General features: G+C 40.3%; 1 protein-coding gene across 4 annotated transcripts in view; it reads right to left on the bottom strand.

Annotated features, from left to right (window-relative positions):
- Positions 1-1,063: 1,063 nt before the first annotated feature.
- Positions 1,064-27,475, bottom strand: part of COIL (coilin) — a 28,965-nt gene continuing 2,553 nt past the window's right edge. The window contains exons 2-7 of one of the 4 annotated variants that reach the window (XM_070478485.1): positions 9,476-10,577; positions 9,271-9,357; positions 8,735-8,782; positions 5,774-5,843; positions 2,733-2,821; positions 1,064-1,496 (exon numbers count right to left, since the gene is read on the bottom strand). In XM_070478485.1, the coding sequence (XP_070334586.1) occupies positions 1,431-1,496; positions 2,733-2,821; positions 5,774-5,843; positions 8,735-8,782; positions 9,271-9,357; positions 9,476-10,577 (1,462 nt within the window). In that variant the 3' untranslated portion in view covers positions 1,064-1,430. Of the gene's footprint in view, positions 1,497-2,732; positions 2,822-5,773; positions 5,844-8,734; positions 8,907-9,270; positions 9,358-9,475; positions 10,578-27,475 lie in introns of those variants that run through there. The other 3 variants (XM_070478486.1, XM_070478488.1, XM_070478487.1) reach the window with 3 other exon arrangements.

Below are 27,475 nucleotides of genomic sequence, written 5' to 3' on the forward strand. Positions count from 1 at the left end.
CACAGTGACTCTACATTCCCACCAACAGTGCACAGAGGTTCCCTTTTCTGCACACCCTCTCCAACAATGACTATTTCTTGTCTTTTTGGTAAGACCCATCCTAACGGGTGTGAGGTGCTGTCTGGCTGTGATTTTGATTTCCCTGATGACTAGTGGTGCTGAGCACTATTTTCATGCACCCGTTGGCCTTTACTATTTGTCTTGTTTTCCAAACCCTGTAAGCGTGCTTACACCAGGACCCCAGTACCAGGATTCCATCATTCACGTTAATCTCACTCTTTCTGAAATCATACTTCTCGTTTAAAAATCAATAAATACCCATTTTGATGCACATCAGTGTCATGCAACTTAAAACTAGATATCTCCTTTGATCCAGTTGCTCCCAGATCTCATGAACTCCACTGAACTAAACCTTGCAACATCAAAGTCTTTAGTCAAGGCAAACCTTCTTGTTACAGAAAATTTTAATCTTTTGCATTATTATAAAACAAGGTAACAATCTGTAAAACTCAAACAAGATGACTCAGCACGGAAGTTTAGTTCAATATGATTTTATTTAAAAATCTGCAAAGCCAAAGGAGGGATCTGATGTTTTGTTAAAACAATTTTCACAGTATATATTTCAGCCTTTTTAGCTTTGTGTTGAATAACAACAGAAAAGGAAGTTTCTGTTCAAGACCCTCACTCCAGCACAGCACACTCAGCCAGGCACCCGGGATCAAGTGGCTGGGTGGGTCACCCTGGCCTGAGCTCACAGTGAATCCTCCCCCTTGAATGGAGCCCCAGTTCTTCCCCAGGCACACAGACTTATTTTCACTGATCTCCACAGGCCCTGAGAATCCTTCATCTTAAAGTTGAGAAAAGTGCGAAAGGATTCCTTAACTCATTGCCTGTAACAAACCCAGCTACTGGTTAACTCCCGACAATTACAAGTATAAAATACTTGAAATGTATAAGATGTTCCACGTTGAATGGAACAACTTAAATTTTAAAAAATTAAGTCAAGTAACATGCTTTCATGTTTTAAAACGTTACTTAATAAAACTTACTGAGACAAGATATACAGCACTTTCTTGTATTTGGTATTACAAACTCCTACTGACGATAGCTACTTGATGGTTGAAAAAAATAAAAAAGAGAAGAAACCGTACATATTGTTTTATAAACGATGCCTGAAGGAATGTCATGTTGTAAATTTTGTTATTAAGATTAAGCCTGGGGAAAAAAAAGATCTACAAAAGCAATACCCATGTTCTTTTAAATGATGAGGTAGATTTTTTCCTATACAGCAAATGGAAGATAACCGAAAATGCATACAACTCACAAATCTTTTTTAAAAAAAAAAAACAGTTCAGGTTATAGTCACTTTCACAAATAAGACATTTATAAACCACGAGGTGGAGAGGTCATACTCGGGGAAGCTCCACACTTTATGTGTTACTCGGAGATTCGATAATCAGTCTTGGATCTATTAACTCTCTCCAACGAACGCTTATCTGAGGAAAAACAGAAAATATTCAGTTTAGAGATGTCATTTTGAGGTCATATGAATTTTAGTTAAAAACTTCAATTTTCATTTGTGAAGAATGCTTAAGGACTGGAGGTAATTTGAGTCCCAGTAAATTTAGTTCAATTAAGGTAGAAGGCCTTGTTTACCTAGAACACAGATAAGTTTTATATTAAACATATTTCATCTTTCTTTGATTTAGAGCATGGGCTGGGGCCAGGTGGTACCAGCTGGTTACCAAGGAGTCAGAAGGATTTGCCCAACCAGTCTCTATGGACAGGCAGTCTGCAGACCTCTTGGGAGGCAGATACGGTCCAGAGGGTTATCACTAGACTGCTGACGCCCTTTCCTGCAGCTCTGTAGTTCTTTTCCTGTGCTGCCTAAAAACAGAGGAGTTGTTTCGCATTTTACCAAGAGAAAGCAAAGCTAATGAAGGCCATCTAGATGAATAATGAGTGCCATCTAGTGTCCAAAAACGTAATTACAGGCCCTACTTCAGGCCTCAGTTTAATAAGGCCTCCAAGAGGAAAGCCTCCAACATTTAATTTTCCAGTGTAGTTTCCAAGAATACATTTCAACAAAAAAGTGGGGCTGCATATATTGCAAATAAAGAAGTACAGGATACGAGGCCAAATCTGCACAGCCTACCACAGACCCTAAAAATGTGCTTTTGGAGTAAATCCCTGAGTGTCATCTATCCTAAAGACAAAGCAAAACATACAGTCTGGTTAGGGTTTCCACAAGTTTACATTTCAGATAAAACGTGACTTTGCAATACTAAAACTTCAGAACAATATCATAACATTTCAAGTATAAACACCTTAAGAAGCGGTTTCTTAAATATAAATTCTATTCACTTCAATGCTACCATACTCTAATGAGACAGCCATTCTAGCATCTCTGGAAGTCTGGCTGCCAACAAAGCTCTAAACCATATACTTCCTAAAATGGCAATTTAAGGACTTAAGCAAAATCAGAAGACAGATTCATCACTGTGTGTCATTCTTCAAAATTATCTGCACTATACTAAGTCAGAATCATGGTAACTCTTGGGAGGTAGTAGTGACTGTAAGGAGACGTGGTGACTTCCGGGGACCCCCAAGACTGGGATCCTCTCTGATTTTATACAGGCAGTGCAGAAAGCTGCAGCGTCACCTTCCAGACCACCAGCAGCCAGTCAAGCGAATGGACGACCAAGCAATCCCAAGAAGAGAAGCGTGCCTACCCTCTTCTCCTGCGTCACAGCATACTCCACTACCTCAGCTCCATTTTCGTTGTGATAAACCAAATCAAATTTCCCAGGTTCTTTCATGGCTGAAACCAGACGGTAGGAAGGAGAGACAATAAGTCATTTCCCAGTAGTGAAAAAGATCCTCTACAGGGAATTCATATTGTTAGAAAAACCACCACAAACAAACTGTCCATTGACGTGGGTACACACACGAAAGCATGGAGTGCTCAGTGACAGGAGATGCTCTGAAAACCCTGTGTCAACACACAGGAGCTTCTCAGGTATGCATCAGCGACGATCTTTCCTTCACAGAAAAGCAATGAACTGATACACTATCACTAGTAATCCCAGAAAAGAATGTGTAACCACAAGACAATCCCCCCAAAACTGGTTTGTTTCAACAAGAGAAGGTAATGTGAATTCTGCAAAATTCTTATATCTTGTTGTGTCCACAGAAATTATACATGCTTACTTGATAATGAAATGAGGACAGCAGTCCTCATTTTACATGGTAGGGTGGGGCTATAAAAATGACCACACAGGTTGAAATCATGCAAAACAATCTTAATCAATGGGGAAACTTATGACTGTCTCATGATCTTTAAAATTTTTTGTCAAAACATTCAAACCTTTACTGTATAGGGGAATGAAAACACAGTAAAACTGCTATTTATGTAGGGCACTGACCTAATGTAAAGCAGAAAAAATGAGAATTAGAGAATGTTCTGTGTCCACACACACCCAGGGTGGTTTGAACAGTGCTCGCCCCCTTGCCATCTAACCACATTCAGAGTGAGGATCTTTTCCATGCCTGGCACAGCCGTCATACTCCTTTCTGTTTGAGTCCACTTCCAGCATGTTACCCTTTGAGTTTCGAAGGTTATGAAATAGATCTGAGAGTTTCTTTTTCACAGTTTTGTCCAGTTTTTTGCTTATGTAATTTCTAGGATATCTTTATGTCTTTCATCATGACCACTTTCCTCACTGATGTCAAGAAGTTCACAGAAAGCTCAATGTCAGCATTTCCATAGTGAGTTATTTCTTCTATGATTTCACTTAAGTTAAATTTGGATGTTACTTTTCGCATCATCACTTTTTGTTTCTTTGTCACGCTGTCATTTCTGTTGGCCAGTTCCCTACCTGAATTACCCACTTTCGTAGAGTGACGCGTGGGTTTGTCACTGAGGCACGGAGGCACCACAGTCACACACTTCGCTGTGGCGCAGGAGCTGAGCACCAGGTCACAGTGACCAGCACCAAAACACTGCAAGAAGCAAGGTGACTCGTCACCCATCACAATGGGCACCAGCTACCGTGCAGCGATCTGTGGGCTGGAGAGCTGGTAGTACTTCACACAGTTATTCACAGCTAACAGGGCCTTCCCTGGGGGTCCAGCGGCTAAGACTCCACACCCGCAATGCAGGGAGCCCAGGTTTGATCCCTGGTCAGCGAACTAGATCCCACATGCTACAACGGAAGATCCTGCAACTTAGATCTACAACTAAGACCTAGTGCAAAGAAATAAATATTTTTAAAAGGAAGAGTTAATATACCAAGTCACTGGAGACTGTTTTTTATTTAACAAAACCATGGTAACTGAAATTCATGTATATTAGAACAATGCAAAGTGAGGACTGCCTGTATTTCTGCTAGAAAACAGATCAACGGTTTCTTGATGCTCCCAAAAAGAAAAGTTCTAATTGTATATCATCACTGTCAATCACCTGACAAGAAGTGATCAGGCTGTGTCCACAGAATTTGACCATGGACAAACCACTGTCCAACATTCTTATGGAGGATTTCTTCAAATGAAATCTAATCAGAAGAAAGCTGGAAAACCAGTGTAAGGTTTTTTGTTTGTATTTTTTCTTCGTGCCCTCATAGTTTGCAGGATCTTAGTTCCCCAACCACGGATTGAATCTGAGCCCCAGCAGAGAAAGCGTCAAATCCTAATCACTGGACCACCAGGGAAATCCCCTGAAAAATCTTTCTGAATGATTTCTATGTACTAGAGTCTTGAATCTTTTACTATCTTATTTAAACATGAACAGAAAATAATTAATTCCTTAGAGTCTGCTAAAGAAAAAGGGATTGCCTCTAATCTCTGGCCAGGGACCCTTGCAAACACAACTCAAGTTAAGCCACACACAATAAAAGTCCTGTTATTCCAGGGTTTCAGAACCAAAAATGGGTGGGGTGATTCAGGGATAAAGCAGGGAACCATTTTAAATAATGCATGAGAGTGTGGCTACACTTATATTTCAGACATTTTACTTTAACACAGAGAAGTATGTTCATTTGCCAACCTTTTCAAACAAAGCTAGTAGGTCTTATGAGTCCACTGACTGGAGCTGTCTTTCTTTCAGAAACTTTATCCCTAATGCATATATGCAATTTCCAGTTTTTGAGTTTTGAGGGGTTTTGTTTAGTTTTGTTTTCTGGCCATGCCACGCAGCATGGAGGATCTTAGTTCTCCGACCAGGGATCAAACCCACACCCTCTGCATTGGGAGCACGCAGTCTTAACCACTGGACTGCCAGGAGAAGTCCTGAGGTTTTTTGTTTTTGTTTTTTAAGTGGATGCAAGAATATAAGACTAGCAACACAATTTATGTGCAGAATCTTCTCAGATTTTTATCAAATTCCTCCCAAACTCTTATAGCTAACCCATCACATGTAATTCAATTTTCAGCAACGATCCTGAGTCAGCATTCAATTTAGGTTTCATAGACATAATTTTTTTTGCCATCAATTTTCATTAATTGATGTAATTTTATGAAATTACAAGCTACAATAAAAAGAACAACATGCCTAAGAGTTTGGGGAACAAACCCAACAACTCTCAGCAGACAGGCAGCCCCACTAGTGGAAGCGCAGCGCAGCCCACCCCCAGGCCCTCTGCGCTAACGGAGGCAGCAGAGAGTACCGTAACCACGGCAGCCAAGGAAGACAGCGGCTCCTGCGTACAGAAGCTATTCAGAAACCAGTGCAGACATGAAGAGCCTACGTTTTCAAATTTTTTTCTAGAAGACTCACCAGGTAAGGATGAAAGAATTTCTATGTCTACTTGGTCGGTCTCCGGGTTATGGCTTAATATTCTTCCTTCCTTTCAAAAATAAAAGTCCAAGTCAAAAATCAACATGTGAAATATAATGAGTGTACTAAAACCACTTAAAATAGTTAAGATGGTGAGTTTTATGTGAATTTTATTTCAACAAAAAATTTTTAAAATAAGTCAACATGTATTTGGAATGAAACTCCCATAGCAGACCACATTTCTCTGGTCTAAGTTATCCCCAGAGCAAGCACTACACAGCTAGGAAGAGCCCTAGTGCCCACAGCTTCTAGTTATCCAAACTAGCCTGCCCTGAGCTGTCTCCCTGACCTGCCCTCCAACCCCAAGGGAACCCGGTTGGAAGTTCCTCACTCCTGCCCCTGCCTCCCGGCCACAGCCAGATGCTGGCATCTGTAGTCCTGCCTGGCGTGGCATTCTCCTTTCTCTTGGGAAATGTAAATAATGAATACTTCTCTTCAGTAGCACTGACTCTGCTGTTACCACTCAGTCACCTCCATAAATTAAAATCCTATGGATACATACTAGACAGGGTCAGGGGGCTGGGGAGACTACATTCTTTGAAGATAGCTTTGACTTTAAAGACAAGCTTAATGAATAAAGCTAATGATCTAGCTGGATAACAGCGTTTGACATCAAAGCAAAAAAGTAACATTGATTTTCACTCTTGAAATGGTTCTGAAAGCAACTTCAAAAAAGTCCTAAAAATACTGGAAACAAAGTAGCAAACAGCTTTCCAAAATAATAACTATAATGACCAACATCTATTTAAGATGCATTTTAAAAAATCTATATCATCTAGAATCAATGATTGATACAGGTTGTGGGACATATAAATTCTATGTTTATTTCCATTTCCTCACACACTGCAGAATTACATTAATCATCTGTGGTAGGGTGAAAAAACATCCTGGTCTGCTCAAGACAGGTCCATTTATGTCTCCTTTCAGTATAAATTATCAATACAATAGTAATCCTTCTCATCTGCAAGTGTTCTGATGTAGATGATAAGTTCGGTGGTCACCTATATTAAGGGACTAAGATGAAAAGATGGAAATACACCAATTACCCAGAACTAACCAAGCAAATCCCTTCATGAACTGATTCTTCTTCTAGCCTGCTTTTGAACAAAGATTCTTACCAAGATTTTAAAAAACTTCCAGGGTATCAACTCAGATTGACTCACTGTTGTACCTTATCTATATTACTATGTTAACATATCAATTATTTCCTTTAAAAATGGACTTACATTCTGAATCTCACATCAAAATAAGAAAGTATGCATTTTAACAAGATTTGAACAAAATTTTGAATGGGTAAGAAAAGGAAAGACAACATGTAATTCTATAATCCCACTGAGTCACACTTTTGCTGAACTATGATGAAGTTCATATGCCAGTATTAAGTCCCACACAAATATTAAAAGAGGAAATTCCAAGGATAATATTGGTGAATTACCTATGGTTAACTGGTAAAGCAAAAGAAACCATATTAGATCATAGTAACCAACAGGAATGCCAGGCTGGATGAAGCACAAGCTGGAATCAAGATTGCCAGGAGAAATATCAATAATCTCATATACACAGATGACACCACCCTTATGGCCGAAAGTAAAGAGGAACTAGAGAGCCTCTTGACGAAAGTGAAAGAGGACAGTGAAAAACCTGGCTTAAGCTCAACATTCAGAAAACGAAGATGATGGCATCGGGTCCCATCATTTCATGGCAAATAGATGGGGAAACAATGGAAACAGTAACAGAGTTTGTTTTCTTGGGCTCCAAAATCACTGCAGATGCTAACTGCAGCCATGAAATTAAAAGACGCTTGCTCCTTGGAAGAAAAGTTATGACCAACCTAGACAGCATATTAAAAAGCAGAGACATTACTTTCCCAACAAAGGTCCGTCTAGTCAAAGCTGTGGTTTTTCCAGTAGTCATGTATGGATGTGAGAGTTAGACTATAAAGAAAGCAAAGTGCCAACAAATTGATGCTTTTGCACAGTGCTGTTCGAGAAGACTCTTGAGAGTCCCTTGGACTACAAGCAGATCAAATCCTAAAGGAAATCAGTCCTGGGTGTTCATTGGAAGGACTGACGCTGAAGCTGAAACTCCAATAGTTTGGTTACCTGATGCAAAGAACTGACTTATTTGAAAAGACCTTGATGCTGGGAAAGATTGAAGGTGGGAGGAGAAGGGGACGACAGAGGATGAGATCACCGACTCGATGGACATGAGTTTGAGCAAGCTCCAGGGGTTGATGATGGACAGGGAAGCCTGGCATGCTGCAGTCCATGGGGTTGCAGAGTCGGACACAACAGAGCAACTGAACTGACTGAACCAATAGGAATTCATAAATATATGAAATAGATTCCCATGCTAAGAATAATCAGATTTCCTGGCTGAGTCTGTACTTGCGTGCTCACCCGGCAGGCTCCACTGTCCATGGGACTCTCCAGCAAGAACACTGGAGTGGGTTTCCATTTCCTACTCCAGGGGGTCTTCCCAACCCGGGGACTGAACCCACATCACCTGCATGTCCTGCACTGGCACATAGATTCTTTACCACTGAGCCACCTAGGAAGCCCTTTCTGACTAAGAGCTATTTTATTTTCTTTCAAAGATGAGGATCATGGGGGAGGGATACTCAAATAACTTTGTGTGTCTAAGCTGATTAGAAAAAACTGAGTAAAAAAAAAAATTTGTCATTCTCCTTCTATATTCCTCCTGGGTATTAAGAAAAGTAACACTGGGAGACTTCAAAGTGATATTATTAAAAAGTTTACATTTTGATAATATTTTTATTTTCTTCTTGACGGCACTGTTCACTCCATAAAAATCTATGTTATCTGTAATTAGCAAAATTAAACATGACGTTAGCTTCTTTAATGTACTGACATTTGATTATTTGTAAATAAAGACCCTTACCTTGTAGTCAGAGACATCAGGAGAATAATCGGATGTTAGTTCCAAAAGCTAAAAAAGAAGAAAAATACTCACAAATACAGTTACCCCGTGTTTCCTTTTCCTTACTCCTGAGAAAACAAAACATGCCATGTTCCGGGGCTTACTCCACCACTCAGGAAGCCCTGCGAAGAGCCTGTAGCAAAACAGGGCTTCAAGTAGGAAAGGTTCTTTGTGGGGGTTTGGGAGGTCTGGAGGTGACATGTAGAGTCTTTTTTTATTGAGCAGTTACTACGTTCCAGACACCAGGCTGAGTCATTTTTATTCACTCAGAAAATAACTACTGGGCACCTACTACATGGTTGGCAAGAAAACATGAAAGATATAATTCAGGAAGAGCTTTTATACATAAAAGTTGGTTTAATAATTCATTAAATTTTATTAACATAAATTATATTAACTTATAAATACAAATGTAACCTAATGTGCTAATGAATAAGTTTATTTGGAAGAGAAATAAACTCTTTTGTTGCAACTGTTGTTGTTTTTTGAATATATACCTTAAATGCAATCTTTTCTCCAACTTGAGGGGCAGCTGCTAACAATGGTAAGAGACTGTAGTCCTTCTTGTGTGTCTCTATGGGATTCTGAAAAACAGTGTTAGTCACGAAATTTTGTTACTGGTGGGAAAATGTGAACCCCAACATCAACTCCAGACACATAACATGAGGAAAGGGGAAGACATAAGCTCACAGTAATACTTGCCTGGATAATGGTAGATGAATTTGTCACCATTTCATTCAACTGTTGTTGCTTCTGATAGTCGGCGTTTCTATTTAAAACATAGGGAAGAGCATGCCCTCGACCTCGACCTCTCCCCCGCATACCCCGCCCCCTCGCTCCTTTCCAGGAAAGAAGGTCCTCTCCTTTACCCCAACCTCTTCCCAAACTGGCGGGGAGAGTCACGTTGGGAGGAGGACAGAGGACCTGTCTGCCACTGTTTGGGTCCGACTGCTTCCATCCAGCGGCGTTTGGAACCTGTGATGATGGCCCTGGACAATTTCTTCCTACAAAGAGGCCTACAGTCTTTAAGAACTCTGCAGTACACTCAGGGGTGCTCTTTGGCATCACGCATTGATCGTCTGACTCTGAACTAGAGTCTGAACTAGAAGATGATGTTCTGGAGGTCTTGCCCTTGACAGGGGCAGAGGTAAAACCAGTTTTTGGAGCCACTTTGTTTGCAGCTGTGGTTTTCACAGAGGATCCTTCCTTTGACATGTCAGTCGAGATTTTCTGTGAGGAATGTCTGACCTCCAAGACGACGTTGCTGACACCATCACTAGTTGACTCGTGATAAGACTCAGACTCCGAGGAGGAATCTGGACTGTCTTTTGTACGGACGACCGTGCCACCTTTCCGGTTGGCTTTCACAAGGCTGTTTCTAGCAGGAAGAGCTTTAGGGCTGCACTTCTGGATGGTCCACTCTTTCACAGACTGTGCTTTAGAAGACTTGGGAGTCTTGGCATGCTTTTTATATTCACGTTTCTCCTTCTTCTTTGGCAATTTTTTTTCAGTCTCTCCATCATCAACCTCCACCACATCACACGTGGCTTTGTTCTTCCTCTTGTTTTTTTTAATCACACTCTGCCCTGTGGCGGCTTTTGGGTCTAGATCCAAGGTCTTCTCACTGTTACTGTTCTCATGCCTCTTCCAATGCTTCTTTGAATTTCTGTAATCTGGTTCGGTTTCTTCATCTTCGTCCAACTTTAATGCCCGCTTCTTTGCTTTTCTAGGTAATAAACGAGTACTATCCCCATTACTAACTGTTACAGGACTCTCAGCAACTCCTCTCTCTTCTAATTTAACTCTGTTAAAAGAACAAGAGAGAAAGCTTTAGTAATTCATAAGCATGTCTCTAGGACATAGTTATACGCTAACATGACTACATCAGGCAATGAAAAAAAGGTCAAATCACTTCAAGATAAAAGACTCTTTTTAACAAAATGATCTATGGCATCACTATGGTCAACTTTCAAATAACTAGTTTTATTTATTGATCATCTACTGCATCCTAAAATTAGATTTTCTTTCATCTAAACACCATCATGAAGTCAGTTTCTTTTCATTTTAAAACTGATCACAAAATTACAGTTCATACAAGTAATTGCCCAGGATCCACAGCCAGTAAGTCACAGAAATGTAACTCAAGCTGTCTGTCTAATTCCAAAGTTCACAACCTTTCCACTATGTTATGTGCCTACCCTAAATGGTAACAATGCTAATTACCCATTTTGTTTTGTAAGCTTTTTTTAAAATCAGATTTCATTTTTAATTTGTTTGAATTTAGGAAAACACTGAACATGCTTTAAACTGTACTGACAGCCACTCTAAAATTCTATAACATTTGGTAATTATTAATTTCATGGTCAACCTGGCTTCCCTGATAGCTCAGTTGGTAAAGAACCCGCCTGCAATGCAGGAGACTCCAATTCGATTCCTGGGTCAGCAAGATCCCCTAGAGAAGGGATAGGCTACCCACTCCAGTATTGCTGGGATTCCCTCTTGGCTCAGCTGGTAAAGAATCCACCTACAATGTGGGAGACTTGGGTTCAATCCCTGGGTTGGAAAGATCCGCTGGAGAAGGGAACAGCTACCCACTCCAATATTCTGGCCCAGAGAATTACATGAACTATATATATCCATGGGGTTGCAGAGTCAGACATGACTGAGTGACTTTCATTTTCAATCTGACTAGGCCCTGGGGTACCCAGATATTTGGTTAAACATTGTTCTGAGTGTGTCTGTGGGGGTGTTTCAGAATGAGATTAACATCTGAATTTGTACACTAAACAGACTGACTGCCTTTGTGAACATGCGTGTGTGCTAAGTCGCTTCAGTCGTGTCCAACTCTTGGTGGCCCTGTGGACTGTAGCCCACCAGCTGCTGCCCACGGGATTCTCCAGGCAAGAATCCTGGAATGGGTGCTGTGCCCTCCTCCAGGGGACCTTCCCAACCCAGGGGTCGAACTCCCATCTCTTAGTCTCCTGCATTGGGAGGCAGATTCTTCACCACTAGTGCCACTGGGAAGCCCACCTTTGTGAGCAGATGGTCCCAATATGAATGGGACTCAGAATAAAAGGCTGAGCAAAAGGGAATTCCCACCCCCTGCCTATCTCACTTAGACTAGGAATCAGACTGAAATATACCATCAGCTCTCCTGGTTCTCAGGCCTTTGCACTTGGGCTGGAAGTTTATCATCAGCTTTCCCAGGTCTCCAGATTGCCAACTGCAGATTTTGGGACTTCTCGGTCTCCATAATCTCATGAGCCAAGTCCTTACTGAAAACCTCTGTTCTACATCTACAGCTATAGCCATGTCTATGTCATCTCGTGTTGTTCCTGTTTCTCTGGAGAACTCTAATACACAGCTCATCCAAAAGTATTTTACTGTAGTAAAGGAATTCTGTTCCTCCATGAACTGGCAACAGTTGACTCTAATATGCACAGCCAGAGTGACAGAAACCTGAGTGAGAGTCACCAATGTCAAGCACACAGTGGGTGTTTAAAAATGCCTGCGAAAAACAAACATTATTCTTTCAATATATTTACATCCAGCTGTACCTTTCATCAAGTACTTTTAGTGACCAGGGAACAATGCAGACAATCATATTTAAAAATAAAGTACAATCAGTGAGTAACAAAATAGATTATAAGCGTTCTTTAAATTTTCAAAGGTACATTAATCCTATGGATTTATCTCAATGTGGTAGTTGAAAAAACTCTTCTGTTATTCTTTAGAATACACAAATATACAGACACATACACATACACATAAAGATAAAATAAAAGCTACTGATACCAGAAGGAGGACACAGAGAGAAATAAAACTCTGAAATAGCAGGGACTTACATAATAAAAACTCATTACCGGCTGTTCTCAGTTGTGGACATCAGCACCTAGCAGCAAGGAAGTAATCCTTAAACTGGCAAAAGCTAGTCTGGCATACAGTGAATCTAAGAACTACTGAGGAACTTGCAGGATATGGAACTTTCCATAACATCTTTGATCAATTTGTTTTCACTTGTAGCAATGCAATGATTCAGGTTTCAATTCTGAGATGATGATTAGTACCAAACTTTTCATCACACTTTGAAAATAGATGCAGGAAATCCACACACCTATGGACACCTTATCTTTGACAAAGGAGGCAAAAAAATATCATGGAGAAAAGACAATCCCTTCAACAAGTGGTGCTGGGAAAAGTGGTCAACTACATGTAAAAGAATGAATGAAACAAGAACACTTTCTAACACCATACACAGAAATAAACTCAAAATGGATTAAGGACCTAAATGTAAGACCAAAAAACTATAAAACTCTTACAGGAAAACATAGGCAGAACACTCTATGACATAAATCACAGCAAGACCCTCTATGATCCACCTGCTGGAGTAATGGAAAGAAAAACAAAAGTAAATACATGGGACCCAATTGAACTTAAAAGCTTTTGCACAACGAAGGAAACTATAAGCAAGGTGAAAAGACAGACCTCAGAGTGGGAGAAAATAACAGCAAACGAAACAACTGATAAAGAATTAATCTCCAAAATATACACGCAGCTCATGCAGCGCAATACCAGAAAAACAAACAACCCAATCAAAAAGTAGCAAAAGACCTAAACAGACATTTCTCCAAAGAAGACACATGGACGGCTAACAAACACATGAAAAGATGCTCAACAATCGCTCATTATTAGAGAAATGCAAATCAAAACCACAATGAGGTATCATCTCAGACCGGTCAAAATGGCCATCATCAAAAAGTCTACAAACATTAAATGCTGGAGAGGGTGTGGAGAAAAGGGAACCTTCTTACATCATTGGTGGGAATGCAAACTGGTACAGCCACTAACAGTGTGGAGATTCCTTAAAAAAAAAAAAACAACTGGGAATACAACTGCCATGCAACCCAGTAATCCCACTGCTGAGGATACAACCCAAGGAAACCAGAATTGAAAGAGACACGTGTACCCCAATGTTCACTGCAGCACTGTTTACAATAGCCAGCACATGGAAGCAACCTAGATGTCCACTGGAGATGAACGGATAAGGAAGTTGTCACACATATCACAGTGGAGTATTACTCAGCTATAAACAGGAACACATTTGAGTCAATTCTAATGAGATGGATGAAACTGGAGCCTATTATACAGAGTGAAGTAAGTCAGAAAGAGAAAGACAAATACTGTATATTAACGCATATATGTGGAATTTAGAAAGATGGTACCAACGATCCTACATGCAGGGCAGCAAAGGAGACACAGACGTAAAGAATGGACTTTTGGACTCGGTGGGAGAAGGAGAGGGTGGGATATTTGAGAGAATGGCATTGAAACATGTACATTACCATACGTAAAACAGATGACTCTGCAAGTTCGATGCATGAAGCAGGGCATGCAAAGCCAGTGCTCTGGGACAACCCAGAGAAATAGGGTGGGGAGGGAGGTGGGAGGGGGGTTCAAGGTGGAGGGGGAACACATGTATGGGACACGTGTATACCTATGGCCGATTCAAACTGATGTATGGCAAAAACCGTCATAACACTGTAACTATCCTCCAATTAAAATAAATAATAAATAAAAAGAAAATAGATGTAAGATGTTCAGTCACTGTGGCTCATTAATTCACTGGAACACCATACATGCTGCATCCACTGCAGGCAGGACCCCTGGCTTTCAGAGGAGCCTTCAAGAGCAGCTTGAGCATCACCTCACCCATTCTCAAGACCAAGGATCTGTGGGTACTTGACCTGTGACTGCTGCAGCCTTGCTATCTGCTGCTACTGGAGATAATTTCAGTTTGGAATACACCAAGATTGAGAAACTAAATGCCAGCCAGGGAACAAGAAATGGCCAACTTGCCTAGTTACCCTTCTTTTCAGGGTGGACACTTTTCCTGGCAATGCTCTTCATTTCTCCACTTTGATCACAGACAACAAATGTAACTGTTCGCTTACAAACAAAAGTGAATGAAGCTGTCCTTTTACAAAGAAAAGTGAACTACCTGTATAATTAGCAGTGAAAGCAGACTACCTATATAGTTACCTGTCTTTGGATTCCAAGAAATTTTTAAGACAGACTTCCTGTTCACTCAAACTCTTTGCAGGGCAAACTGGGTAAAATGTATTAAAATGTAAGGTATTCCTTTTAAATCTCCAAGTTCACTTTGAGGATTCTATCATATATAAATAAAGACATGACCATTTGTACTGCCTGACACCTCTCCACTCCCACTAGCCATTGCCTGCCAAGGTCAAAGTGACTGAATTCAAATCTTCTTCTGCCTTTGGTTAAAAGTTTAAAATATCATTATTTCCACTTTTCCCATCTGTGAAAATGAGGGTAATAATTATAGTACTCAAATGAGCTACTATACATGTTTAGAGCAGTGGTGGGCTAAAAGCAAGGGCTATCTAAATGTTAGCTCTAGTTATTATTAATACAATGAATGTTATTAGCCCTCTGAGGACAGGAGTTGGTGGGTTTTTAATGAACTTGTCCCATCAAATGGAGGTGAAATTCAAAAAAGTGGGTGTAAACAGGAATCTGCAATCTCTTGGCATCCCATCTGTCTTCACCCACAGAGAAGTAAGTTATCTGAGCAAGGGCACACAGTTTATGAGTCGCAGAGCCAAAATTCGAACCCAGAGCTCTGAATCCAGACCCTGGTCTCTTAATCACTCTGCTCTCTATCACTCTCTTACCTTTCACACAATATTGAACAAAGGTAACCCACATATTCTTGGCATAAATACAGACCTGTACATAAATAAGTACCTGACAGTACTTATCAAATTTTAACATTTGACCAAGTAGTACCCCTTCTAGGGATGATCTTACTGAGTCATTGCTCAAGTACACAAAGATACAGAAGAATATTCACCACAGCAGTATGTATGAGATATGCATGAAACACTTTCATAGCAGTATGAAAACCCAAGGGCATTAGACAAGCACGCTCCTCAGTATGACACAGAAGAGCGCCCGGCATTCTACATTCCTCAAACCATCAGCATGCCACAAAATGAGATTTAGCATCGAGAGAACCAGAGCTGCACAAGGAGCAGCAGCCTTAATGGCAAGGAGCTTCTTTGGCATCCGAGATTTCAGGGAACCAAACTGCTCTCAGCCTGGCTCAAACACTGTCTTCTTCACTCTTACTGCCAGCCTCACAGACATGTCAGAGGGGCTTGGCTGGCCATCCAAGGAGCTACTGATCACAGCAACATGAAATGAGAACTCATCTCTAATGTTCTGTATTTAATAATAAGCATCAAATGTCACAGGGACCAAGAGTGACCGAGGAGAGAAGGCACTTTGTTTTCTCACAGAATGACTCTTCAACAGAGATCTCACCTCACCTGGTCGCTCTCCAAACCAGGGGCCGCGGCCAGGCCCCTGTGAAGCTCTCTTCAGGGAGTGTTATAGGCTAAATTGTGTCCCCTTAAAATTCTTCTGTGAAGCCCTAACCCAGAGTGCTCTAATTTGACTGTATTTAGAGATACAGTCTTTGAAGAAGTAATAAAATTAAGATAAGGCCATTAGAGTAGGTCCTAGTCCACTGTGACTGGTGTCCTTATGAGAGAGAAAATTTGGACACACAAAGAGACATCAGCTCATGTGCCTTTTTGTGACAACAGAGAAAAGGCCATGTGAAGACACAGTAACAGAGATACCCACGAGCCAAGGACAGAGGCCTCAGTAAAAATCTGAACTTGCCAACATCTTAATCTTAGATTTTCAGGCTCAAGAATTGTGAGAGAGAACTTTCGGTTGCTTAAGCCTGTGGTATTTCATTAGAGTGACCCTCACAGACTAAGGGGGCTGCAGGCAAATGGCAGTACATCCTCTTCCCAGGGGAGATGGAGACCAACTTCAGGAGGTCACTGTCAGCAGCCTGTGGGCAGAGGAAGTCAGATTCTGGGGGTTCAAAAGAAGGGGCTGTGAGGAAGTGACCGTGGCAGACAAGTGTGGTGATGCTCTTGAGCCTCCGGGGTTATTTCTCACGATTCCCACAACCAGACTCCACGTTCCCTCATGAGAATTCTCTAAGCACTCCTGGCAATCCCAACAAAGCCCTTCTGCTGGTCAAACTCATCTATTCACCAAGTTAGTATTGCTTCTGTCTCCACAACTATACAGGGCCATCCAACATTTCCCTGCCTATCCTTCAGGTTACTGCTGAATTCGCTGATTATTTGTGTTCCATAATGATCTCTCCTTTCTCAACCATCTTCTGCACTTAGCAGCAACATATGGTATAATTACCCAGTCCACATGACACAAGAAGATAATATACAGAAACACAAAACTATTTTGCTCTACTCCAAAAATACTAGGTACCTTTGAGAAAAGAGATTTTCTTCTGTAGCTCTGAAGAAAAGTGAGTCTGTCAGAAGAAGACAAGCAAATGACTGGGGACATGAAACCACAAAAACATACAGGACTTTTCCAAATTCAACTTTTTCCTAAGGTCTGCCCCATTTACCACTGAAGCCAGCTGCAGAGATATTTCTTGACATATGCAACTGTGCATTTTGGTGTTGAGGAAGAATTCTGCCTGCCACTGGTGCTGTATTATTTCCTATAACAGCTTTCATAGTTTGCTTTTGACATTGCTAACTTCATTATAAAGACTCTAATTTTCAGATGATTCATTAAATGAAGTATAACTTCAAATAGCTATCAGCAAGTTATTAAGTCATGAAGCAGGAGAGAGATCAGAAAGTAAACATAACAGGAGAGGATGCAATATTTATAATAAATCGTCCCTGAATTGCAGAGAGAATGGAATGAATAAAAAAGAAAAACAACTTTTTTTGAAACCTGGACTATTTCAAATTGCCATTGGAAATAGCTAACATTATTAGTAAATCATAGTGTTTCTGTTTTTATAAGAAAGAAAGATACATACATGCACTCAAAGATACAGCAACTGTTCCAAATTAAATTCCCTGATGCTATGAAAAAAATCGTATGAATCTGACATACTCTGGGAAAAAGAATATTCAACATTCAGCAAAGGGCAAACAGAAGGAAGTAGCTTGGTTCACAACTCTAATTTTTTTTCACTGTAAATGAACCTTTTAAAATGAAGCCTTGATTTTGTACATTCAAAATCAATACACAGAAATCACTTGCATTCCTGTATACTAACAATGAAAAATCAGAAACAGAAATTAAGGAATCAATTCCATTTACTACTGCAACAAAAATAATAAAATACCTAGGAATATAGCTACCTAAGGAGACAAAAGAACTGTATACAGAAAACTGTAAGACACTGATGAAAGAAATCAAAGATGACATAAACAGATGGAGAGACATTCCATGTCCCTAGATTGGAATAATCAATATTGTGAAAATGACTATATTACCAAATGCAATCTACAGATTTAATGTGATCCCTATTAAATTACCAATGGCATTTTTCACAGAACTAGAACAAAAAAATCTCTCAATTCATATGGAAACACAAACGATCCCAAATAACCAAACAATCTTGAGAAAGAAGAATGGAGTTGGAGGAATCAAACTTCCTGACTTCAGACTACACTACAAAGCTACAGTCATCAAGACAGTATGGTACTGGCACAAAAACAGAAATACAGACCAATGGAACAAGACAGAAAGCCCAGAGACAAACCCATGCACATATGGGTATCTAATTTTTGACAAAGGAGGCAAGAATATACAATGGGGCACAGATAGTCTTTTCATAAGTGCTGCTGGGAAACTTGACAGCTACATGTAAAATAATGAAATTACAACACTTCCTAAAACACCATACACAAAGATAAACTCAAAATGGGTTAAAGACCTAAACATAAGACCAGAAACTATAAAACTCTTAGAAGAAAACACAGGCAGAATACTCGATGACATTTATCACAGCAAAATCCTATATGATCCACCTCCTGAAGTAATGGAAAGAAAAACAAAAATAAACAAATGGGGCCTAATTAAACTTAAAAGGTTTTGCACAGCAAAGGAAACTAAAAACAAGGTGAAAACTCAATGCTCAGAATGGGAGAAAATAAGAGCAAATGAAACAACAAAGGATTAATTTCTAAAATATACAAGCAACTCATACAACTCAATACCAGAAAAACAAACAACCCAATCAAAAAGTGGGCAAAAGACCTGAACAGACATCTCTCCAAAGAAGCCACACAGATGGCTAATAAACACATGAAAAGACGCTCAACATAGCTAATTATTAGAGAAATGCAAACCAAAACTATAATGAGATATCACCTCACACTGGTCAGAATGGCCATCATCAAAAAATCTACAAACAATAAGTGCTAGAGAGGGTGTGGAGAAAAGAGAAAACTCTTGAATTGTTGGTGGGAATATAAACTGATACAGCCACTAGGGAAGATGGTATGGAGATTCCTTAAAAAACTATGAATAAAACCACCATATGACCCAGCAATCCCATCACTAGGCATATACCCTGAGGAAACCAAAACTGAAAAAGACACATGTATCCCGATATTCATTGCAGCATTATTTACAACAGCTAGGACATGAAAGCAAGCTAGATGTTCACCTACATACACAAAACAGAATATTACTCAGCCATAGAGAGAAATGCCTTTGAGTCAATTCTAAAGAGGTGGATGAACTAGAGCCTATTATACAGAGTGAAGTAAGTCAGAAAGAGAAAAACAAATATATATTAACACAAATAAATGGAATCTAGAAAGATGGTACTGATGAACCTATTTGCAGGGCAGCAATGGAGACACAGACATAGAGAACAGACGTACGGACACGCGGGGTGGGGGAAGAAGGAGAGGACGGGAGGTATGGAGAGAGTAACATGGAAACATACACACCACCATACGTAAAACAGCCAGCCAGTGGGGGTTTGCTGTATGACAGGGAACTCAAACAGGGGCTCTGTAACAACCTAGAGGGGTGAGACGGAAGAGTGAGGCGGGAGGGAGGTTCAAGAGGGAGGGGACACAGGTATACCTATTGCTGATTCATGTTGATGTTTGGCAGAAACCAACACAATATTGTAAGACAATCATCCTTCAATTTAAAATAAATAAATCTACCATTAAAAAAAGGAGGCCCTAAACAAATCATTCCAAGATATGAATCTGAACTGAAACTGTTAGGGGAAGCACACTGATTGAAACCGCCCACCCTGGCCAGGCACCACAGTAACCATTTGCATGAGTTGTTTTATGACAGGACATCCTGGTAAGAAACACTGAACTAAAACGCCTCCACCAACCAGAAGAGTTCGGGAAAGGTCAAAAGGAGACACCACCTGTTCGCCCACTTCCCAGAATCCTTCTCTCTGGCATCCATCTTGGCTGAACAAAGCTGCATCACCAGGAAGGACTCTGAGTCAGAATGATTGGCTAAGGACCACCTGGAAACTAATCCCATCACCATAAAACCCAAGACTGCAGGCCATGAGACAGAGCTGTTCTTATGGGTTCCCTCACCCTCCTGCTCTCCACCCGGGTGCCCTGTCCCAATGAAATCTCTTGCTTTGTCAGCATGTGTGTCTCCTCGGACAATTCATTTCCGAGTGTTAGACAAGTCCACTTTCAGGCCCTGGAAGGTGTCCCCCTTCCTGCAACAAATGGCAACTTTGGTGGGACTCTTCTTCGCTGAGACCGATATCCTGACCTCTCAGGGTACTCAGGGGCCAGCTTGCCTGCCAATGGACCAGACCCAGTGGCCGCAACTGGGACCCTTTTGTCCCTGGTCTCCTCCTGATGCAGACAACTGGCCAGTGTGCCCCAACCAGTAAGGAACAAGAGACTTTACTGACCTCTCTCCCCTTCCCTCTCTCTTTCCTCTCCTTAACCCTCCCTATCCTTCCCTAATTTTCTAGTCCCCTGGTCCTGGACGCAGGAATCCGGTCGAAGGGCCTCAGGTTGAACTGAGGATTGGAGACTGATCACCTCATCTTGGCAGAGAACTCAAATTCTGGCTCTGGTCTGGTCTGATATCTGGTAGGGCCGAGTCCCAGTCCTCCCTTCTCTGGAGGCCCAGGGTAAAGTCCCATACTGCCTGGGTATCTGCAGGTGGCAGGAGACGTCTGTAAAGCCACCCCTTTTGTCCCCCTCTCCCGCCTCCTCCCCCTTCTTCTCTCAACCTGGCTTCCTTTCCTCCCTTTGAAACCTTTGAAGACCTGAGATATTTTCCTTTATTCTGTTAGTACTTCAATCTGAAGTTCTGTGTCTCTATAGGAGGTATTCTGAGAGACTGTATTCTTGTATTTAAGGGAGTGTCTGATGAGGACTGCCAGGTTTATATATGAGTGTTTTAACTCTGTGTTCTGTGTTGTGATTTTTGACAGCCATTTTGCTTTGTCCGGCCACCATTTGGTTTAGACCTGCCGCCATTTTTTTAGAACTTGATTTTCTTTCCCTGTGCCTTGAGACTAGGGCTCTCAGGAACACTTATCTAGACCATCTCTAACTCCTGAGATTGACAAAAAATGGGGAAAAGCCTTTAAAAATTTTATTTATTCCAACTGTTTTTTATAAACTAGTAAATTTTACATTGTAATATCTAATTCATGACTAAACTTAGAAAATGAAGCTAGATCTTGCACTGTGTCTGTCTAAATATGTTTTGGTATGTCTTTGGGTAACATTTTTAAGGTTAATTAATTTGTAAATGAGCTCTATTTAATTGGCTTAAAGAAAGGTTCAGTTCAGTTCAGTCACTCAGTTGTGTCTGACTCCTTGTGACCGCATGAATCGTAGCACGCCAGGCCTCCCTGTCCATCACCAATGCCCAGAGTTTACTCAAACTTATGTCCATCAAGTCAGTGATGCCATCCAGCCATCTCATCCTCTGTAGTCCCCTTCTCCTCCTGCCCTCAATCTTTCCCAGCATCAGTCTTTCTGAATGAGCTAGCTCTTCGCATGAGGTGACCAAAGTATTGGAGTTTCAGCTTCAGCATCAGTCCTTCCAATGAACACCCAGGACCGATCTTGCAGTCCAAGGAACTCTCAAGAGTCTTCTCCAACACCACAGTTCAAAAGCATCAGTTCTTCGGCGCTCAGCTGTCTTCACAGTCCAACTCTTACAACCATACATGACCACTGGAAAAATCATAGCCTTGACTAGACGGACCTTTGTTGACAAAGTAATGTCTCTGCTTTCTAATATGCTGTCTAGGTTGGTCATAACTTTCCTTCCAAGGAGTAAGTGTCTTTTAATTTCATGGCTGCAATCACCACCTGCAGTGATTTTGGAGCCCAGAAAAATAAAGTCAGCCACTGTTTCCTCATTTATCTGCCATGAAGTGATGGGACTGGATGCCATGATCTTAGTTTTCTGAATGTTGAGCTTTAAGCCAACTTTTTCACTCTCCTCTTTCACTTTCATCAAGAGGCTCTTTACTTCTTCACTTTCTGCCATAAGGGTGGTGTCATCTGCATATCTGAGGTTATTGATATTTCCCCTGGCAATCTTGATTCCAGCTTTAGCTTCCTCCAGCCCAGCGTTTCTCATGATGTACTCTGCATATAAGTTAAATAAGCAGGGTGACAATACACAGCCTTGACGTACTCCTTTTCCTATTTGGAACCAGTCTGTTGTTCCATGTACAGTTCTAACTGTTGCTTCCTGACCTGCATACAGGTTTCTCAAGAGGCACATCAAGTGGTTTGGTTTGCCCATCTCTTTCAGAATTTTCCACAGTTTATTGTGATCTACACAGTCAAAGGCTTTGGCATAGTCAGTAAAGCAGAAATAGATGCTTTTCTGGAACTCTCTTGTTTTTTCGATGATCCAGCAGATGTTGGAATTTGATCTCTGGTTCCTCTGCCTTAACATCTAGAAGTTCACGGTTCATGTACTGCTGAAGCCTGGCTTGGAGAATTTTGAGCATTACTTTGCTAGCGTGTGAGATGAGTGCAATTGTGTGGTAGTTTGAACATTCTTTGGCATTGCCTTTCTTCGGGATTGGCATGAAAACTGACCTTTTCCAGTCCTGTGGCCACTGCTGAGTTTTCCAAATTTGCTGGCATATAGAGTGCAGCACTTTCACAGCATCATCTTTTAGGATGTGAAATAGCTCAACTGGAATTCCATCACCTCCACTAGCCTTGTTCGTAGTGATGCTTTCTAAGGCCTACTTGACTTCACATTAGAGGATGTCTGGCTCTAGGTGAGTGATCACACCATCATGTTTATCTGGGTCGTGAAGATCTTTTTTGTACAGTTCTTCTGTGTATTCTTGGCACCTCTTTTTAATATCTTCTGCTTCTGTTAGGTCCATACCATTTCTGTCCTTTATCGAACCCATCTTTGCATGAAATGTTCCCTTGGTATCTCTAATTTAAAGAAAGGTAAGCGCTTACAAATCAGATAATTCTAAATTAAACAATAAATTCTAGGTTCATGTGAACTGGTAAATATTCAGTATTAAATACCTGATATTAATGTTTGTTTGTTGACCTATCTAATATAGACATGTCTTAGAGTAATTAAGTAGAACATTTTCATTGTACCTAGGTTTAATATAAGTTAAATATTATCATATCTGTTACAAGTTTGTCAACAAGGACATTACCCTGAGTGAAGAAACTTCTAAAAAAAAAGTAAATGAGATATGAGCTTTTAATTAAGCTCTTTACAAATAATTATCTTTAGAAATATCTGCCTAAAATAGTCTCTCCAGATGGGCATAACTTGAATTTCTAAGGGTTGTGCTAAACGAAGTGTTGAAAGTCTATTGAATAGTTAGATCATTTCCAAATAAAATAAGATTTTGAAACATTTACTACTAAACACTAATTTCCTTTTACAGAGAAACAAAGAGATTTGGGACTATAAATGAATAATGTTTGGTGCCATCCTAAAATGTTCTAAGAAAGCAAGGGTTTTAGAAATAATCACTGGTATTTATGCTCACCAATCTATAAAATGCTAATATAAACGTTCTTGGTTACTAAAGGAAAGTAGGAAGTGTGTTTTCAGTAAAAAAAAAAGAAAACAAAAAAGGTATGAAAAATTACTAAAAAGAGTTATGCATGATCAGGATTTTCTAAAATTGGATTACAGTTAGTTAGATAAATGGATTTCGTTAGGAATGATAGGAATGACACAGCATAAGAAAACTGGTTAGAGCCAACTAGGTCCAAGATGGCAGGGCTGACTTTCACTAGACCCTGAGCCTTGGTATGTATGCCCACTGTGACCTATCAAGAAGCTAAATGATACACCCATCAACATTGACTAAATCTGACCAAATGTTCTGCTGCTGCTGCTGATGCTAAGTCGCTTCAGTCGTGTCTGACTCTGTGTGACCCCATAGACGGCAGCCCACAAGGCTCCCCCGTACCTGGGATTCTCCAGGCAAGAACACTGGAGTGGGTTGCCATTTCCTTCTCCAATGCATGAAAGTTAAAAGTGAAAGTGAAGTCACTCAATCATGTCCGACTCTTAATGACCCCATGGACTGAGCCTACCAGGCTCCTCCGTCCATGGGATTTCCCAGGCAAGAGTACTGGAGGGGGGTGCCATTGCCTTCTCTGGACCAAATGTTCTAAACCTTTTTAATTGATCTTTCAATAAAACTTCCTAAATCAAATTCTTTTGAAGTTCTTTTGACCTCTAGCTAACTCTGGGGTGCTTCAGAGGGCCCCTGAAACATCCCAAAAAGAGATATTAAACTGTGTTTATTTGGTTGGTTAAATTACATGAAAAAGATTATCAAATGAGTAATAAATCTGCTCATGTTATAATGTATGGTAAAATTACTAATACAGATATCCTAGAAATTATATGGAGTTCTTAACATTTTGATATGTCCTGGTATTCTAATGGAAAACCTGATGATTTTACAAAAGTTAACAAAAGGACTGAATGAGCCAGCAAATATGCTTATAATTTTTATGGTTTCTATCTGAAAAATTATAGGTTTGAATCTTATATTTTCCAGGAGCAGGGAAAACCTTCCTCTTAAACTAATTATGACAATACTTTGGTAAAATTATTCATTATAAACAAAACAATTATATTTTCTATCTGATTCCTACAGAAATTGGAAACTCTTAGGTTTACAGCAAGTTTATCAAATGAGTTAGGAAGGTTATCTCACAATCTCAAGGAATTTTTGAGACCTTAAAAAGGGAAGAATTCACCTAGATTTGTTAGGCAAAATCTGTGATAAGCCTTTGGTGTGTTTCCCAGCCCTTCTTTATTTTAAAAGTTCAGTCTGAGACTCTCTAAATGTTTCAGCAAAATAAAAAGTCTATGATCAGTTATGGTTATATAGAGCATCAGACTAAAATTAGTGGGAACAGACCCATTTTGCAAACAAACTAGCCTTAATTTGTTATATTTGATAAAAATGAGGGTAATATTAGGGAGAAAAAGATGTTTCAATAAATGTTAAATCCCAGTTTGTTAATGGAGGTCTGCATGTAGTAAGACTCATTTCTTGGATAGTTCTTTACTGTTATGTGATATTAATGTAAAATTTAATTGAATTCTTAAAGAACACCCTAAGTTTGTTTCTGAAGCTTATCTCAGTAATCTATCTTTGGATGAAGATCAGATGCCTCGTGACCTGCAAACAGGACAGGAAAAAGACATAATTTAAGGGACTGTCTCTAACCTGGATGGAAGGACTTTATCAGGTACTCTTAACTAGCTCATGCACAATGAAACTGAAGGGAAATTAACTCTTAGATTAATTACCACTTCCAAAGGCCTCTACACTGGATTGGTCTATAGAGAAGACAGCTGACCTGATCTCACCTTAAAATGATGCTCAAACAGAGGAGAAACTACACTACACCAGGATGAGAAGACAATGATATCAGAGGTAGACAGCTTGCCCAAGATGCTGGATCTCATTCATATGATCATTTATAACGTTTTCTTGACTTCTTAGACCTTTATATATAAATCAAATGCTTTTCTATCATAGGCCTGATCCTATGCTCGTTTTAGAATTCAATCCAATTGTTGGCTTTGTGGCCAATTACCTGTGTCCAGTTCTGGGTTACCTTGGTAAATTTCTCTACTACAAGACTCTAACTAGTTGGCCTTGAGAAAGTTCACTTTAAAAAATTATGATCATATTCAGGTCACTATTGATATTACTAGATGGGATCCCCTCACTGGGCCAATTAATAATGCCTGCTCTGACTCTGGCCATAAATTTGAGCTTTCTTCTATTACCCAAGCTCAATCGAGCAACAAGCAAAGTTTCAACAAAGGAGGAAAAAATCTCCCACAGTTATGGGATGGATTTATATAGATAACACCAGGCTATGGTAATTTAGGTTTAAAGTCTCCCCTGTGTTGGAAACAATTAAATCATACTGTTAGGTAGTTAGAATAGGGAAAAGGAGTCCAAAATGGCGGTGGCTAAAAGACAAGGAAGGGAAAAGCCTGCGAAAATAGAGCAGAGCAAGGTCAAAGGAAGGTCCACGGACCGGAGTGAGGACTTCAGGTAGAACAGCGCTCCTGCCTAAGCCCAATTTGCATAGGACAGGCCCAGGGGGGAAGAAAAAAACATATAAAAAGAGGAGCCAAAGTGTTTTCTCTCTCTCTCTTTCCCACGCGTGCGTATGCTCTTTCTCTCTCTCTCTCTCCCTCTCTCTCTCCCACACGTGCGTACACGCTCTCTCTCTCTCCCATGCGATGGGGCACTCTTCTCTTTGCATCTTTGGTTCGATGTGCCCTCACACCTCAAAGATGGATTTTCCTGCTATTATCTAAATAAATAGAGCTGTAATACTGAACTGTAACACTGATTCATTTAAGAGCTATAACACGGTCTGTCCAAGACCCGAGAGCTGTGACCCACCGAGGGGTTTTAATGTCCATCACTCCAAATTCTTATTGTGACCAAAGAACCGAGGACCATACACTCGCCTGACAATACTAAGGATAATCAGTCTAGTAACACTAGAAAACTGGGCTATGTGCCTTATAGATGGTGGTGCCAATGTATAATTTCCCTGGAAGATAAAGATTCTACAGAGTAGACTAAGTCAGATGACCTGAGATATACTGGGCTACATCTAATGGAAGCTCTTAAGTCTTACTTATGACTTCACTAATACTGCTGGCTATGTTATTTGTATTTCACCTGTTTTACAAAATTGCTGTTTCTTACACTGCCAAATGTGTGTCTGAGGCCTCTAATAGAATAATATATAGTCCCATATGAGATCGATGATGGTAACAGTGTAACTCTAGATATGGGAAGAAGCAACAAGAGGGAATATTCTCCTGGACCAAGAGGCTAGTAAGACAGGTGGTCCAGAGAATTTTGGATACTATTTTATGGCCTAGTCCAGTAATAGCACATTGAGTGACCTGTTGAAAAAATCTTTGCCAAACCTGAGAATGGACATTCTCAGCACCATGGGATAAAGTGGTCATGAAATGCCCCCCTCAAAATCATGGTCAAGTTTACGAGCAAAAAGGGGCTCTGCCAACTGAACACTGACACTTGCCATCTACATCTACAAATATTAAATCATAGCCACTGCTGGCTTTCAACACCCTTGAAAGGAGTTCAGGGTGAAAATCAGGAATTAGACGCTCTGTGCTCTGGGAAAAAGTGGCAGAACAGGCCTTCAGATAGTTAGATCTTTTCAGGAGAAGATTTTACGAGTTCCAATTCTTGCATCTTCTCATCCCTAGAAAAACACTGATGTCATTAATGGTGAAATCTGCTTTGGCCATCAAGGAAATTTT

Source organism: Odocoileus virginianus, chromosome 17 (assembly GCF_023699985.2).
Source record: "Odocoileus virginianus isolate 20LAN1187 ecotype Illinois chromosome 17, Ovbor_1.2, whole genome shotgun sequence".
In the NCBI taxonomy this organism is placed as follows: Eukaryota; Metazoa; Chordata; class Mammalia; order Artiodactyla; family Cervidae; genus Odocoileus; species Odocoileus virginianus.